The sequence below is a fragment of the Rattus norvegicus genome, chromosome 3 (assembly GCF_021556685.1).
Source record: "Rattus norvegicus strain SHRSP/BbbUtx chromosome 3, alternate assembly SHRSP_T2T, whole genome shotgun sequence".
Lineage (NCBI taxonomy): Eukaryota > Metazoa > Chordata > Mammalia > Rodentia > Muridae > Rattus > Rattus norvegicus.
Window position 1 is genome coordinate 6,268,329 of NC_141536.1, and position 17,390 is coordinate 6,285,718.

Below are 17,390 nucleotides of genomic sequence, written 5' to 3' on the forward strand. Positions count from 1 at the left end.
CTCCCTAAGGCAAGCACCCTTCTTCAGGGAAGGGCCACACAGCCCGGTCCCTAGGATCTTGCCCCCACGTTCTGTATCTTCATTGTGATAGAGGGGCATGGGGTGCAGAACACAGGAGGTAGGCTCTTGTCCTCTGAATGCTGGCAAAGCCCCACTGGGCACGTCCAATCACAGGACCAGGACCTCACGTGTCACATGTGTTACACACCAGGAAAAGCCTGCTTCCCAGAGCATGGCGTCCCTGCAGACCAGCACCGATGGCAGTGTGAGAGGCCAAGAAATTCCTCTTCCAGGGAGGGGTCAGGATGGGAATGAGAGAAGAGCAAGCAGATGTTTCCAAGAGGGGGAGATCTGTCCAGGACACCAAAGGTCACCCTCACAGGGGCTCCCACAGGTTTGCCCCCAGTCATGGAGGACAGAGAAAGATAGAACCTCAGAGAAGCAGAGTGGCAAGACCATGGCAAATAAGTTCCAGAAATGGTACTGGAACCATCTCTTGGGCCCTCCCCCATTTTGCCCCAAGCCATCTGCAACCTACCCCGAAGCCTCTCTTGGTCTGGTCACACCCTGAACCTCAGGATCCTCAGGCCTGGCTGGAAAGGGCAGTGCAACCCTTCCTGCCTGCCTTTCTGTCTGACTGGGTGTCATAGGAACAGAGCTCTCCCTCCTGTGGGTAGAGACATGCACGCATGCATGCAGGGCCTCCGCAGTTTCAACACACATGCTAGTTGGGGGCAGATAAAGGCAGGAAGAACCCAGAGGCATCTGTGAGTGGTGGGAGAGCTGTTTGGTTCCCACAGACTACACTGAATGAAGTGGCAGACAAAAAAACCTAGAATGGGGTACGGAGACAGAAGATGGACAGAGTACAGCGGGCTGAAGAGGGAGGAGCCAGCAGGGAGCTCTCAGACAGATGCTAACACAGTTGGCACTGTTTAGTGGGGAGCAGTAGGGGCTATGAGTGCTGAGGGCACTGCAGGTGCAGCGAGCTATGACTGGGCCAGGAAGGAGGCCTGGAGGTGTCCATGTTCACTTCCTTCCTCACGACTCCCGTGTGCTGGGACTCCTGAATGCGAAGCTGGAGCCTTAGCCAAGGCATCCAAGCAGCCTTTCCCTTCCAACGTCAAGGCCCCACCTCCTTCCCACTGGGAAGTTTTGAAGCCCTTGAAGACTAGCTGGGCACAAACCCTACAAGGCTGAGCTTAGCTGGGGTAGAAGGGCACGGCACAGGGGAGCAGCAGAGGCCCGCAGGCCCCATCTGTCCCTGGAGGCAGACCTTGCAGACTTGATGACCACCCATGACAGGAGCACAGGGGCAGGGCATCTAGGAGGAAAGCACCCTCGGTCCAAAAGCATTGTTTTGTTGGTCTTCTCATTCTTGGGAAAGCACAGGCAAAGAAGGGAAAAGGGCCCTGGATGGGGTATCTCTGGCTCCATTGTCCCAAGCTCCTCAAGGATGTCAGTGGTGGGGAAGTCAGACAGGGTAGTGGATTAGTGCAGAGACGTATGCCTCTGTCTGGGATGGGAGCAAAGGATTTCGGGGTGGTGAGGGAGCAGCAGTAAGGCAGCCAGGTACAGCCAGACAGCCAGACAAATCCTAAGGAAGCAGGTGAGAGCCCATGAGTGCTCTGTGGGCTGAATGAGGGCCAGGTGGGCCCAGCCAAGCACAGACAGCTCCTGGGTTGGATGCAGGATCAGTGCAGGGTCAAGGTCTACCTTGTATGCAACTCGAGCCGGGCATTTCTTCCCCAAACCCAGAGGTGGGGACATGTGTTTCAGCATCTCAAACATGTCATTGTAACTGATGCGCCCACTGGAAACCCGTTCCAGAGGCCAGGCATAGTGGGGTGGTCCACAGGAGAGGCGCACGGCAGAGGGGCAGAGCAGGGAGCGGGCAGGGGAGGAAGCAGACAAGAAAACAGATTCAGTTAACCAAAGTTCGGGTAAATGCCCCAAATCAAAAACAAGTAAAATGAAGGTATCTCTGCTTGACTTGACCCTTGCTTGCCCCCACCCCCAGCCTCACCTCCTCATAGGCAGCCCAATGCAGGGCAGCGGGCAGGGGTGATGTCTGAGCTAATGAACATGGAGGGGTGAGGAAGGGCTGCATCGGGGCGGCTTTGGGTTATAAATTTCTGACTTTACTGTTTTAGAACTGCAGACAAGGCCAAATCAGAAAGAGCTGGTTCATGGCACGGGAAGCACTGGCCAGACTGTGGAGAGGAGACTACCGCTGAGAACCACAGCAGCAGTGTCGCCCACCTCAATGGGCAGATTGGATTTGCTTCCACATAAGGCCGGAGGCTAATGTGGAGAAAAGTCTACAACAGATTAGAAAGCTAGAAAAGGAGTCCCAAAGTTCTTAGTGACTGAACTGAATGACAGGGCAAGTCAGCTCCAAGCCCAGAGACGCCCGAGGCCAGCCCAGGGCAGGGCTGCTGCTGAAGTCAGGGCTGGATGGGAAGGAGACTGCGGGAAGGGAGGAGCTGAGTAAGCTGTGGCCTGGTGCCACTAGTGCCTCTGACAGCACAGGTTGGGACCAACAGGTTGGATGTGCCCCTGTGGGCTGGGGCACTCAGGGCAGCATCTTGGGGCTGGTGTAGCATCTTCCCAAGTCAAGAGGCTGGGGCTTCCCTCTACCCCAGAGCACCTGCCTGTGGGCTTGGGGTCTCAGAGACACAGCAGAGTCCAGCCTTTCTCCAGAGGGCAGATCTGCCCAGACCCTGCCCTTCACTCACAGTTCCAGGCCAGGGGTTTTCTCCCTGAGCTGAGCACATCAATCCGGAAGCGACGCAGGAGGGCTCCCCTTTCTTGTTCCCACTCTCCCCTCCCCCAGGGACCTGAGAGCCTCTCCTGACCCACAGGGACAACTGCTCCTTGTTTATTTGCACCCATGTACAAATTCTCCTCTCGGCTCTCAGCCTCTGGCTGTCGGACCATCAGCCCAATCATAAGAGCCTGCAGGATTGCTGGGTGTGATGGCTGTTTGCTTGGTAAAGGTGGGACCTGTCTCAACCACATGCCAACCCCCTCCCTAACCCCCACGCCCAGCCAATTGGTCCTGGCAGACTCCGCCGAGCCAGGCCAGAAACCATCTCAGACACTGTCATGAAGGCTGCCTGCCTCCAGCTAGGGGACATAAGACAGGGAACCAAAGCATCCAGGATGCTGGAACGCAGGGCAGGGCAGGACAGAGGAAAGAGAAGGTGAGGTGTTGTCATTCCCAAGTCAGGCAGGGAGTGTGTGCAGTGTGTGCGATTCGGGCGGGGGGTATGTCAGATGGAGGCTCTGAAGTTGCAAACCTTGTAGGCCAACCTACGAGGGCAGTTCTTCCCTAAGCCAACGGGTGGCGCAATACAACGCAACAAACTGTACATATCCTTATAATGAATCCGGCAACTGGAAAGGAAATGTCACAGGTTACGGCAACAGGCAGGATGGAACCCGTCCCCCACCCACCCAGGCTGCAATGGAAGATGAGCTGTGAGGTGGAGGTGAGGGGTACAGCTACACAGGCTACTCCCTAGTGGGACCTGAAGTCCAGTGCTCCCCAGAAAGTGTCAGCCCCAAGATAATGCCTGGATGTGAGGCTAAGCAGGAACTACTCAGAATAATGCAGAAGAACAAACACCCCACGCCCACCATGAGCCCCACCACTGACCAGTCCCAACTGGACTTGCTGTCTGTCCTGCCCTCAGTTCCTGAATGCCAGAGCCTTTCTCTTTGTCTCCCTCTCACCCTGGCCCTTACTCCTGTGATGTGTCCCCTCCATTTCTCAGACACAGAAACCCTACTGAGGAATACACACCTAGATGCCTCTCGATTGTTCCCATCTCCCTGGGAACACACTGGTGTTCCCTGGGAGTTTGCTGGCCTAGCTAGAGAAGCCCTCCTCACGGGGATGATACCCTTTGGCACAGCAGACCCTTCTTTCTCCTATGCTGCTCATCAGCTTTAAGTCGTGCTCAGTTTGCTTCCAGAAAAGAGGATATTCTACTTGGGCCTCACATACTTGCTAATCTTGTTGGATCCTAGGGACAATTCCAAGGGGCCAACTACTCATCAAGTCCATTCTTTAACACTAGTGGAAATGCGTGGACATGATACACGTTAACCCTGTTTGGGAATATTTTCCCAAGTAAAACAAAAGCAAAATTACCTGTTTAACTTCAGTTTCAAGGTCTCTCAATCTCTCCCAGCTTTAACATTTTCACTCAAGCCTCAACGATCTTCCCAGTTCTCCCTCTCTCTGTACCTGCCTCAGAGTTGCCTGACACTCCGTTCATCTTGCCTCCTTTCACACAGCTTAGGTGCACGTGATCCTTCCCTCCTCAAAGGTGCCCTGGCCCCAAGCTGTGAACATCTAACTGTCCTATCTCACAGCCCTATTTACACTTTCACCTTTGGGGCCCCAGGCCCAGGACAGAGCAGATGCTCAGGAAGTGTTTCCTCAGCAGATGGACGACCGGTAAGCATGGCTTTCACTTTCGGTCCCCATGCTTCAACACAGTGTTTTGAAGCAACAAAAGGGAGGCCGGGGAAAGAGCAGCTCCAGCTCCCAGAAGCTCCATGCCTTTCTAGTATCCCACAGCATGTACACGTTCACACAACGTACAGGTGGTACATAAACACCTAACAGGAATGCACAAATACATGGAATGACTCACACATGCACACAACACACATGTATACTTACCATACACAGATGTGTATCACACACACACACACACACACAAACTAACATGGATACACAAACATATGCATGTGCCTTTGTGTGCACATGCAGAGGACACACAGGCTCATCCACATATACACACATGCATATGCTCACACACATCTGTGCTTGTGCAGACACATACACAAATGTTAGAAAGTCTGACAGTTTGTCGTTTCAAAGTTTTACCCAAATGATGAGAAAATCACATGGTCACATAGGAAATTAAGACAGACCGTAAGCCTGTTCAAATGCAGGACCCAGCTTTAGCATGGTGCTCTGCCAGCTTTGACCTGTTTGAGTGCTCTGTCAAGCCATCCACCTCCTAGAGGGGTCTGCAGGGAACAGCACCAGTCTCAAAGCACTTTGAGGTTCACCTGTCTTTAGGCGGCTTGATCTGGATGCCGTTTGGCCATGGTGTCACCCCTACCACAAGGCCATCTCTTCAACTTGCTGGTGACATCCAGGGCCCCTAGCTCTCTAGCTCTCAAGTTAGAAGACAGACTACACTCTCACTGTGCACGCTCCCAAGTCTGTCCTCAGGCTAAGCACCACTGTGCCCGTTACCCCTTCTTCGTTACAGTCGATGGCAGGAACTGGGTATGCAGTTCATGAGGGCAAGCACCATGCTGCCCTTCACAGCTGGCCTTCAGTGTGAGTGAGTCCCACAGACCATCTGTTCTTTGCACCTTGGGAAAATATTCCAGAAATAGCAATGGCTGTTGAGGTCATAGCCAGGGTAATCTTGAAGATCAAATGAGTCATTTTGCCGCTGGAGTCTCTCCTGCCCTTTATATGACAAAGTCCAGTCTCCCCACTGCACCCTACCTCGGTGACATACCTAACCACAGAGCTAGTGCAATATCCTTGAGCCTGAGCAGCTCAGTAAGAGTCTTGGGCATGGTGGGGAAAACATATGAATATAGACAGAGAATCGTCTACAGAGTCAAAGTAGTCAAGCGTAATGCACAACAACAATAAGTGCTGCTTATGAACTATGTAAAAATGGGAGGTTTCTCACAGCAATGGGAAATAGACTCAGAGAGGACGTCAGTCCAAACAGCCCCAACGGAAAAGACCTCTGTCCCAGCACCCTGATGCAATACTGTGAAACTTCCCTGGCTACAACTCCAGGCACAACCTCAGAACACACTGTGAGGGGCAGACAAGGGCAGCTGAGGAACTGAAGACACCTGCAGTCTATCTATCTGTCTCTAGGCGCAGAGGAGAGGCTGAAGGACAGAAGCAATGGGGATCTAACCCAGCAGAAGAAAGCCTGACTACCCCTTCCCGGAGTTTACTGAGCATCTTGTGCTGGGCATCAGGTCAAGGACGCAGAAGCTTAGGAGCTTGAGACAGAGGACTCTAGCCATCAGCCTGGTCACATCCTCTAGTCCTCCAGCAGAGACCTAAGCATGCCTGTCCTGACTTCAGCCCCCAGGGTCTACCAGAAAGCTTAGCATGCCCAGTCTAACCACAGGAGCCTGACTTCATTCTCCCAACTATCCCACAGCAAAACGCTGACCACACCTAGGAGAGGCAGACAAGGGGGCCTGAGGAACTGCACACAGCTGCAGTTTCTTGTCCATCCCTAAGGCACAGGACGCCACCACTCACTCCTTCAAGGACAACTGCCCATTCACAGCTGTGGCAGGTGAGAGGAGAGGCTTGTATCTTCCACAGCAGTCAGTGCTCTGAGCCTCTGCCCCTCCTGCACGCCCCCTTACAAGGAAGAGCCGTCTGCAAATACCACTTGAGCGGCTGAACAAATGAATGGGCGAATGAGCCATTAAATGGAAAATACCTGGGTGAGCGCATGTGTGGGTGTCAGCAGAACGGGGTCAAGAGGCACCCAGAAGGCAGGCCTCTGAGCGCCCTCTCTGTGAGGGAACGGCTACATTGGATTGAGATGGGAAGAGCCACGCTAAATGTACTTGGCATCATCCACAGGTCAGGGTCCCGGGCTGAATAAAAAGTAAACTGAGATGGACACCAGCACTCATCTCCCATGATTGTGACCCACGGTCTCCTGCTCCTGCCATGTGCCTTCCTTCCGTGTTAGACTATATCTCCTCTTAAATCATAAGCCAAAGCAAGCCTTTGCCTGAAGTTGCTTTTGTGAGATCCAATCACAGAATCAAAAGGTAACTAACACAATACACAAGTGAGCAGGTAGGTGAGAGGAGATGGTGGGGCGTAGGAGCAGACGCAATGAGTGCATCAATTCGGTGACCAAGTGGGTAGAGGGACGAACAAGCACACGGATGGAGAGCCCCGATGTCCTGCTCCCCTGCCTTCCTGAATGTGGTCTCTGGCAAAGGGGATTGGTGTGACATCATCGTGCAGTATTATTGATTGACTGTGACATCACTGTGCAGTGCTCTCTATGGACTGTGACATCACTGTGCAGTGCTCCCTATGGACCGTGACATCACTGTGTAGTGTTCTCTATGGACTATGACATCACTGTGCAGTGCTCCCTATGGACCATGACATCACTGTGCAGTGCTCTCTATGGACTGTGATATCACTGTGTAATGCTCCCTATGGACCGTGACATCACTGTGCAGTGCTCCCTATGGACCGTGACATCACTGTGCAGTGCTCCCTATGGACCGTGACATCACTGTGCAGTGCTCTCTATGGACCGTGACATCACTGTGTAGTGCTCCCTTTGGACCATGACATCACTGTGCAGTGCTCTCTATGGACTGTGACATCACTGTGTAGTGCTCCCTTTGGACCGTGACATCACTGTGCAGTGCTCTCTATGGACTGTGACATCACTGTGCAGTGCTCTCTATGGACTGTGATATCACTGTGTAGTGCTCTCTATGGACTGTGACATCACTGTGCAGTGCTCTCTATGGACTGTGACATCACTGTGCAGTGCTCTCTATGGACTGTGATATCACTGTGCAGTGCTCTCTATGGACTGTGACATCACTGTGCAGTGCTCTCTATGGACTGTGACATCACTGTGCAGTGCTCTCTATGGACTGTGATATCACTGTGTAGTGCTCTCTATGGACTGTGACATCACTGTGCAGTGCTCTCTATGGACTGTGACATCACTGTGCAGTGCTCTCTATGGACTGTGACATCACTGTGCAGTGCTCTCTATGGACTGTGACATCACTGTGCAGTGCTCTCTATGGACTGTGACATCACTGTGCAGTGCTCTCTATGGACTGTGACATCACTGTGCAGTGCTCTCTATGGACTGTGACATCACTGTGCAGTGCTCTCTATGGACTGTGACATCACTGTGCAGTGCTCTCTATGGACTGTGACATCACTGTGCAGTGCTCTCTATGGACTGTGACATCACTGTGCAGTGCTCTCTCCGGACTGTGACATCACTGTGCAGTGCTCTCTCCGGACTGTGACATCACTGTGCAGTGCTCTCTATGGACTGTGACATCACTGTGCAGTGCTCTCTCCGGACTGTGACATCACTGTGCAGTGCTCTCTATGGACTGTGACATCACTGTGCAGTGCTCTCTCCGGACTGTGACATCACTGTGCAGTGCTCTCTCCGGACTGTGACATCACTGTGCAGTGCTCTCTCCGGATTGTGACATCACTGTGTAGTGCTCCCTTTGGACCATGACATCACTGTGCAGTGTTCTCTATGGACCATGACATCACTGTGCAATGCTCTCTCTGGAACATGGCTTCAAACAACTTTCACTTTCACCCAAAGCAATCCAGAAGGTCCTTGCTATCTAGAAACAAATCACCCTTCACTTATGCAGCCCGGTAACAGTTTTCTATTTCCCCAATTCCCCTGGTTTGAATAAAGTTCCACCCAGTGCCCACCACATAAAACAAGGCTGGCAACAGACATACACACTGGCTCCTGGCCCCAAAAGAAATGGCAGAAGAAAAACTAAATCCATCAAGAAAAAATTTAAGACTCACATTATGGCAAGTGGGGGATACAGCTCAGTTGCTAAAGTATTTTGACTTACATGTCCCAGGGTTCAGTCCCCAATTCTTTAAACAACAACAGCCACAGCAGCAACCACACCCCTCCCAAACACATACACACACATCATTTGCTCTCAACACCCTCTGAGTATTACACAGATGTGTCCCTACACTCTCTCTCTACCCTCCGCCACTGGGCCTCCATGTTCCATCACAAGACAAGCCTTGGGAGAAGGCAGGACACTTCTGTGCAAAGAGCCCTGGAAATGTTCCTTGACCCCCAGGCATAGGCACTCTCCTGAGGACCATACTTAGTGTCTCTGCCCCACAGCTGCACCAAGGCACGGGATCAAAAGAAACATGCTACTGCAAGGGGACCAGTGCTACCACACACAGAACTGGGTAAGTCACTAGACCTCAGCCCAACACCTAGGGACATGCACATGGAACTGTCTAAGATCACCCTGGCCCTGTCTGGAGAACCACAGGCAATGGCAGCCAACCCTGAGGAGCAGAGAGCACTGGAGCTCACTCACCACGCAGCTGGGTCGTATTCAGCCCAGACGCGAATGAATTCATCGAGGTGGTGCGGCCCTAGGATGGAAGAATCCCGCGTGAGGTATTCGAAATTGTCCATGATCACAGCAACAAAGAGGTTCAGCATCTGCAGGACGAGAGGAAGAGCTGACACACACTGCGTGTGCCCTCCGCGCCTGCTCTCAATCCCTGCCTGCAGTGTTCAGGAGGAGCTGGCTGGACAGGAGAGGTCACCCTTATATGATAAGGACAGACCGGCTGGGGCTTTCCAGTGTCTAGTGTCTTCTCAGTCCCAGTGATTCTTAATCCCACAAACCCCAACTTTAACTCCTGCAAAGACTAAGACACAGAAGCTCTCCCCACAAGCACCCTTGTCAGAAGAGAACAGTCTGGACTGTAAACAGCACCTTCCTCCTTCCCAGCCCCAGCCCCAGCCCCTGCAGTGCACTCAATAAATCTGTTTTACATATTGAAGCAATAAACAGATATAAAAACAATTGACTATAGTGGTTTAGACTATTCCTAGGTTCTTAACTTTCTTTGGCTGGCTTATAAACCTTATGTCAACAACACTATTTTTTTTTTTTGGTTGCTATTGTTTCCTTTGAGGTCTAAGATGGCCTAGAACTTGCTATCTAACAGAAGATAACCTTGAGTTTCTGGTTCTATATCTCCTGAGTGCTGGAATTATGCTGAGAATCAGACAGTGCTTGTGATTTTGTGTCCCATGTTTGTGGAGCATTCTGCTACCCCCAGAACAGTTTTGATTGGGGATGGTGAATTCTTCATCTTTCAAGATTGTTTTGGCTGTTTCCTGCCAACCAAGCGTGGACTTGAAGATCCACGTCCCTATTTCTGCCCATCCTTAAAACCTGCTGGGATTTTATTTGCCGTATCTATTCTATATATCACTTGCAGTAGTACTGTCATTGTGATAATACTGGTTCCGACTCATGGACACGTGATGTCTTTTTCTATTTAATTAAGTTCTCTTTTATTTCTTTTCATGGACGTCAGCAACTTTCACTTATTCCTCAAAGTTTCACATTTACAGGGTGATCTGATAGCTCACTAAAACGGTGATTCCACTGGCAACACGCCCATTGAGGAAACATGAGGAGCTGAGAATTTGGGTTCCCAGTACCCATGTAAAAGCCATGCACAGAGACAAATCTGCAATCCTCACAGTAGTGAAGCCCACGGACCATGCGGCCCAGCCAAACCGATGAACTCTAGGTTCAGCAGGAGACCCTGTTCCAAAAATGTAAGCTAGAGAACATTGAGGAAGACACGTGACATAAACCTCTAGCTTCCATATGCTAGATATGATATCCCACACATACACACGCACACGCCCATAGAAACACATACATAAACATACACACATCAAGAGGAGGGAGTCCGAGAAATGACTCAACGGTGAAGAGAAGCTGCAGCCCTTTCAGAGTTAGGTTCACAGTGTCCATGTAGGTGGCTCACAAGTGCCTATGCCTCTAGCCCCATAGGCATGGAGTCAATGCCCTCTTTGGCATTTTGGAGCACACGTATACACACAGAAAGACATGCATATGCATAAGTAAAAACCAGTAAATCTTTTATTTTTAAGGGGAAAATCCCCCAGACTCAGATACTTTCCCCAGAGATGTGGTAAGTTTTGAGGCGGGAGTCCAGTGTGCCCTCTTCTCCTTGTGTATGTGTACATTATGTATACTTGGTCTTGTTCTGTCATGTGGGTACGGGACACGGTGTGTACACATATAGGCTAGAAGTTCACACCATGTCTTTCTTTACTTCTCCTCGTCATTGTTTAAAAACAGGGTCTCTCACTGAACTCGGAGCTCGTTGGTTCTGCTACAATGACCGGGCACGGAACCTCAGGGGTCCAATCAGCTCTATGCTTTGCTCGCTCAGCAGTGTGGTTACCCAGCTTTCACATAGGTGCCGGGATACTCAGGCCTTCCTTCCTGCTTGAGTGGCAGGCTCTTTACCCAGCCTGAGGGCTTTGCACTTCTAACCAGTACTCATATAACTCATGCAGCTTATGCCACACACTTCAGTTGCTGGACTGTGTCAAGGGCACAGAAGACAGTCCAGATACATAGACAGACACATCAGCACAAGGAGGACTCGCATCTCAGCTCCAGGATCTTTCCAATGCTTCTAGTCCCTTCCAACTCATACCTGCAGAGCTTCATATGTCCATCAGAGGGACCTGCACTTATTGCTTAGAAAATTCCAGAGTGCGGCTTTCTTTTCTCTTCTTCAATTAGCTCTACCTTGAAGTTGTAGATTAGTCCTTCCCAATTCTCGAAACCTTTGAGCCACTGTCTCTCCCAACAGCCCTCCTGCTTACTCTGAAGCTCTGTCCCTTCCTGCTCCTGCTCCAAGCCTCTCAGGATTCCACATGCCTAAGACCCAGCCCACCAACCTTTTCTACTGAATCCTAATGTTACCCACTCATCACCCCAGACACACAACTTCGCTGAACTGCCCTAGACAGTGGACAAAGACTTTAAGCATGGGACTGGCATAAATGTGGATCAAAATCGGGAACCAACAGAAGATGGCCTGAGACTGGCAGACATGGGCAAAACAGGGACTTACCAGAAAGGAACAGAGGAAGATGAAGGAGACAAAATAAAAATAGGCAAAGTCGCTCCCGCATTCGCTGGCGTTGGCATGTGGGTCGCAGGCCCGGTTGCCCAGGCAAGACAGCATGATTTCGTGCCAGGCCTCCCCAGTGGCACTCCTGGAAAGGACAGAGCTGTAAGCACACAAAGGGGAGCCCAGTGCCTGGCTAGCAGAGCCGTTGGGAGAGCTGGGTAGAGGGATCCCCCTCTGGGTTTCTGCAGAACCCGGATTCCAGGAGATTTCTAGGCTGGCTGCTAAGTGAGTCATGGGCATGATCTACAGCACTGGGAGCTTCCTCATCCTCTTCGTGTCCAGAAGTAAAGCCTTTGCTCTGGAGTCAGTCTATCTGCCACTTGCTATGCTGGAAAGTGCTGACGGATTGATCCCACACTGTTTGTAGCACCTCAGCAGGCCCAGAGTGAAGGTGGCCTTTGTTCGTCCCTCCCCTTCGCCATGATTCTTCTCAGTCATTGCAGAAGCCCAAACTCACCTCTTTCCTATACCCTGAGAATTCTTTTCCACCCGTGCATCACGCCCTCTCCCCTCAGTCTACTTTCACATTGGCCATGGCATCTCAAAACCGCCCGCAGCAGCCACCTGTGGATTCTTGGGGACTTTTGTTTATAGACATGTGGCCAGCAAAGATGATAGAAAGTCTATGTAAGTCTGTGAAGTTGGTCCTGGATAGGAACAGCAGCCACTGCCCACTGAGGTCAGCAGGGGTGAGGTTCCTGGCATGCTGCCCCACCAGAGCCAGTATGGCCGAAGAAGTATGCCTCATGACAGAAAGCTCAGGAGGAAAAGAAATCTTTGAGAACAAAGGCCTCAAACTGAAGCTGACTTCACAGGTTTGCTTCAGATCTGTGTGGCACGAAGCAGAATATCGATACATGATAAAAAATGTCATGAGTCTATCTGCTGAGGCCCTAGAGAAATAGGACTTTGGAGTGTGAAAGACTGAAGATTCTCTCCAAGCCACTCAGAGAACTGGGCTGCTGTTCACTCCTCTCTATGAAACTGCCGCAAGCCCGAGGAGGGGATGCCACAGGACGGTGTGACACGTTTGCACACAGGAATAGATATAGTGGAATCTCAGGAAGGAGTCCCAAGGCAGGGTCTGAGTTCAGCACACCTCACTATCTCCCTACAAAGAGCACACTTGCTCTGTCTGTAGCCAGGGATGGCCAGACAGAAGATTCTACAAAGGCAGATAAGTACATCACACCTCTCCCTATCCTATGCTCACTCTTGGACCACAACAGTGGATGGCCACAGCCCTATAGCTTACAACTATGGACCTCTTGCTCTAGACCCTGAATGTCATCCACTGCTTTTCTGAAGGCGCCAGGAATCCGGGGCACTATAGTCCCAGTGAGAGCAGTGAGGGATGGGCCTGTTCATGTGACTGCTTGAGTAAGTTGGGTTCCTGTGCCCTCTGATTAGTTGAAAACTCCCTCTCTGGACCCGGCTTCTCCTTCATCCACTGCTATAGGTGACCAATATGGTGACTGGGTAGACAGTATGATACCGGCATGTCAAATGAGACCTTGCCAAGAGCCTCCATTCTCCTAGACTGTGCCACCTCTAGACCCCTTTTGGCTCTCCCTGGGGAGCAGAAACAATGTGGCAGAGGCTGCATTGGCACAGGGGCCACTGGATTCTTTCCTCCACATACGTCTTTTCTGTCTATCTGGAAGCCAAAGTAGACAAGAGCCCTTTGGGAAGGAGACATAAAAGCAAGCAACCGCAAAGGCCTACTTGACAGAGTCTGCATAGTTCTGGTGCTGGAAGGGAAGTGCTCTATGCATGGAACCACCCCGCTGTCACAAGTGAAGAGTATACGTGCTCTTTAGGCCACAGACCAGCACACCTGAACAACAGCATTAAGGCTTGCAGAAATGTCCGGAAGTTGTTGTGTCGGTTGATGCTGGTGCCATCATCAAGGGCAATGTTTCCAAAAACCTGAAATGGAGAAAATAACAGAGTACGCGTGCTGAATGTCGGAGGCCGTGACCAGTAGACTAGGTGAGAGAACGCATGCATACAACACTGGATGGCAGAAGGGATAGTTTGGTTCACAGCACCACCTTTCAGTGGAACACACTTGTGTCCCACGCTTCAGTGTGTGTAGCTGGGGCTCTGAGGCTACCCAGGGATGCAAGTGTGAGCAAGCAGGACAAATGGGGCTTGGGCTCTGCTTTGAATAAAAAAGTGGTGTTCAGGTCACTTGCTAATGCAAAACTGTAAGTAGATTGGTAACAGCTCAGAAGGTGTTCTTTAAAATCTCTGGGGCAAACACCACAATAAGCTTTTGGGCAATCTGACAGGTTGTTTTCAGGCTGAGAAATGCAAATGTGTCAAGAGCCATGTCGACTTTAATACTAAGACTGTAACTGAAAGTCTATAAACTATCTTACTTCTACAAAGATCAGGGAAACACATGCTACTGAATATCCACAGACAAAAGCAACATAAAACATGCACGTTCATTTTAAGTGGCACCAGATCTCAAAATCTGAAATGAGTTTGAGAACTCAGCTAAAGTCAAGACTTTGGCACCTGCTATCCCACTCCAGTCTACACTGTGAGAAGTGGCCAAGATTTGTAGCTAAGCTGCTGATTTACATCTTTTAAATGTTCTTTCCCCCAAGGAATTAGCATAGTGTTCTCTGACAAAAGAAAAGAAAAGCTAAGTTGTTGTCAAGCTCAGGGATCTGTGGGATTCTGCTTAAACACGGGGAAGAATTCTGTCAGGAACATCTGGCCTGAAAAGGATGTTGGCTGCCAGGCAACACAACAGCTGTCAGTCAAATGCCAATCTAATAAGCACGTGCCTCAGCATCCTAAGCCCTGCTGGACCTCTTTCAAAAATACTAAAAGGCAGCCTCCCTGAGAAATGGGACTGGGTGGAAGGGTGCTGAGCGCCTGCTGTGCTGCCATCAAGCAGCTTCCTCGGGTTAGTCCACCCAGCATTTATACCACGCCTGCGTCACTGTTAAAGATAACCTCATGGTATCATGATCACTTAATGACAGTGACCCGTACCCTTCACCCTGCCACAGGAGACCTGTGTCCAATCCAGTCTGGACAGGTGGCACCCACCTGCATGCCGATGATGGCGTAGATGAAGAACAGCATGGCAATGAGGAGGCACACGTAGGGCAGCGCCTGGAGACACACGAGCACATCAGCTCCAGGGCATCCCTGAGGCAACACACACCTCAACCTGGCCCAACTCCACCCACTGACCACTGAGTCCTGCCAGCAGCCAGCAAGTGGCCTTGTCTATCTGTGACTCAAGTACAAGCCTAGCTCAGAGTTATATGGGCATTAGCAAGATAACCTGCTACTCATTCACAATGTCTTTAGAAAACTGCAGCAGGATAAACAGATGCCGAAGAGGCACCCATGATCTGCCCTGACTCAGCCTTCCAGAGGAAGGTTCACTTTGGGTGAAAGAGAGGAAGCTCGGTAAAGGACAAGAAAGCCCACAGGGAGCTGTCCAGGCCCCATGGGGGCCCTGCTTTACCTTAAAGGACTGGACAAAGGTCCATAACAAGATGCGGATGGTGTAGCCCTGGCGAAGCAGCTTGATCAGCCGTGCTGCCCGGAAGAGGCGAAGGAAGCTCAAGTTGATGAAGTTGTTCTGCAAAGAAGAAGCGCTATTTTCAAATCTTTTGAATCTCTCTCAAAAAAATACACACAGGCTGCTTTTATCCTACAACCTCTCCCCAAGTCCCTGTGATCCAGAAGAAATGTATTAAGAGAAATAAAAATAAAGTCATTGCTTTAGTCTAAGCAGCATCTGGCTGCCAGGCACCTTCCAAAAGAGAAGTATCCCACTATAAGTCACTTCCCATGAAGCAAGTCAGAGAAAAGTCCCTTCACGCTAGGGCCACTTTCCAACTGTAACGGACATAAAGAAAAGCTTCCAAAGTCCCTCCCTTCTGTTAGGTAGTGCTAGGAGATCACCTAGGAGTCTCCAATACTGGTGGCCTCTTCTAGAACACTGCCCAACTGACCAGGTACTCTCCAGTCAATCTTCCTTTCTGAGCTCAATCAGCAAAGGCCTTGCCTGACTGAGACACTGGCTGGTTTCTCTGGGACTTGTCCAGGTATGTGCAAGCATTCCCATAAAGGGACATGTATGGTCACTGCTATTCATGACATAGAAGCCTCTGCTCTAGAGAACCCAGGACATTTGGCATCGCTCCTTCAATCAGGGGTTCAAAACCAAGCACACAAAAATAAAAAAAATAAAAATAAAAACGTTAAATCCCAGACTCCAAAGATCACCTGACCCTGGGCACTTTGAATTACTGGCAATTACTTCCGGGTTGTGGATCTGGGGAGGTATCCATGCGCTGTGATGGGCAACTGTGGAGCTAGGTATTTTCTTAGACATCAGGGCCTGTACTATCTCCTGAAAGCAACATCCTGCCTTTGGCATTTCTCAATATACGAGCAGCTCGGGCTCATACACATTTGTGTTGTCAAGATTCAGTGACAAAGGGGTTGGGGATTTAGCTCAGTGGTAAAGCGCTTGCCTAGGAAGCGCAAGGCCCTGGGTTCAGTCCCCAGCTCCGAAAAAAAGAACCAAAAAAAAAAAAAAAAGATTCAGTGACAAAGAGAACAGATGTGTTGAATGAAACAGTAGAGCCGGTCAGTACATGCAGACAGAGGCACGGCAAGTCTGAGAAGACACTCCAGGGCTGCCCATCTTGGCAGAGCATACATTCAGCAGGGGTTGGGTTTCATGCTTACTTCCAATGGACACAGCTGCCTTGTCTATCGCTCCCAATCTTGGGGACAGTTATTTGTGATCCTCAACCGGAATAACAGCATTTCTGTACTGTCTTTGCAAGTAGTAGGGGTAGACACCCTAAATCAGGTAGCCCTGGGCAGGATGTTGTAGCCCTCAAAACAATAGGTAGAAGGGTGTATGGATACAAGGGGACAAATATCATCTCAGGTACGACCCTGAAAGATGACCCAGCCTGGCAGATCCTAAACTGAAATGAGGCCGGAGTCTCACTAGTAGACATGGTGGCCAAGAACTACTGTCCACTAATACTAAGAGCCCTTGAACATGATGAGAAGACAGGGAGACTGCTTCTCTTTGGGATTTTACTTTGAAACTATCTGTTCCGATTGTTTTGAGGGTCACAGATTATAATAACACAATGTATGCCCAACCTAAAGCAGTCCGTACTAAGCAGCCGGTGCCTGTCACAGAGAAGACGGCCTGAAGATATGGAGGAAACAAAGGCTTGCCTACAGTAAAGGGAGGGCAGAAGACAGCAGGGATGGTGCTAAGACCCTGGAAACATCTAGATGAGCTGGACTTGTGAACTCAAGGCTGAACCACAGTATCTCTACATTGTTAACAAAGGCTCACACCCCTCTCCAAGACTTTTCTCTTGGGAGCTCTGTAGTGCTCCGGACAGGACAAGGCAGCAATGGATAGGCAACCCTAGAGACTAGATGGTGATGCCCCAAGCACAGAGCAATGGGTTAGGCGCCGCCATGCTGAGCACATGCGGGACAGCAACAGACTACAAGCCAACAGTCGTGC

The 17,390-nt window shown here is 50.5% G+C and overlaps 1 protein-coding gene across 12 annotated transcripts in view; it reads right to left on the reverse strand.

Annotated features, from left to right (window-relative positions):
* The window catches only part of Cacna1b (calcium voltage-gated channel subunit alpha1 B), a 165,444-nt gene that overhangs the window by 20,295 nt on the left and 127,759 nt on the right, over positions 1 to 17,390 (reverse strand). For 11 of the 12 annotated variants that reach the window (XM_087649864.1, XM_087649855.1, XM_087649849.1 and 8 more), the window contains 6 exon segments: positions 15,345 to 15,461; positions 14,918 to 14,983; positions 13,686 to 13,777; positions 11,789 to 11,933; positions 9,184 to 9,311; positions 1,717 to 1,813 (listed from right to left, as the gene is read on the reverse strand). In XM_087649864.1, the coding sequence (XP_087505990.1) occupies positions 1,717 to 1,813; positions 9,184 to 9,311; positions 11,789 to 11,933; positions 13,686 to 13,777; positions 14,918 to 14,983; positions 15,345 to 15,461 (645 nt within the window). 12 annotated transcript variants of the gene reach the window in all.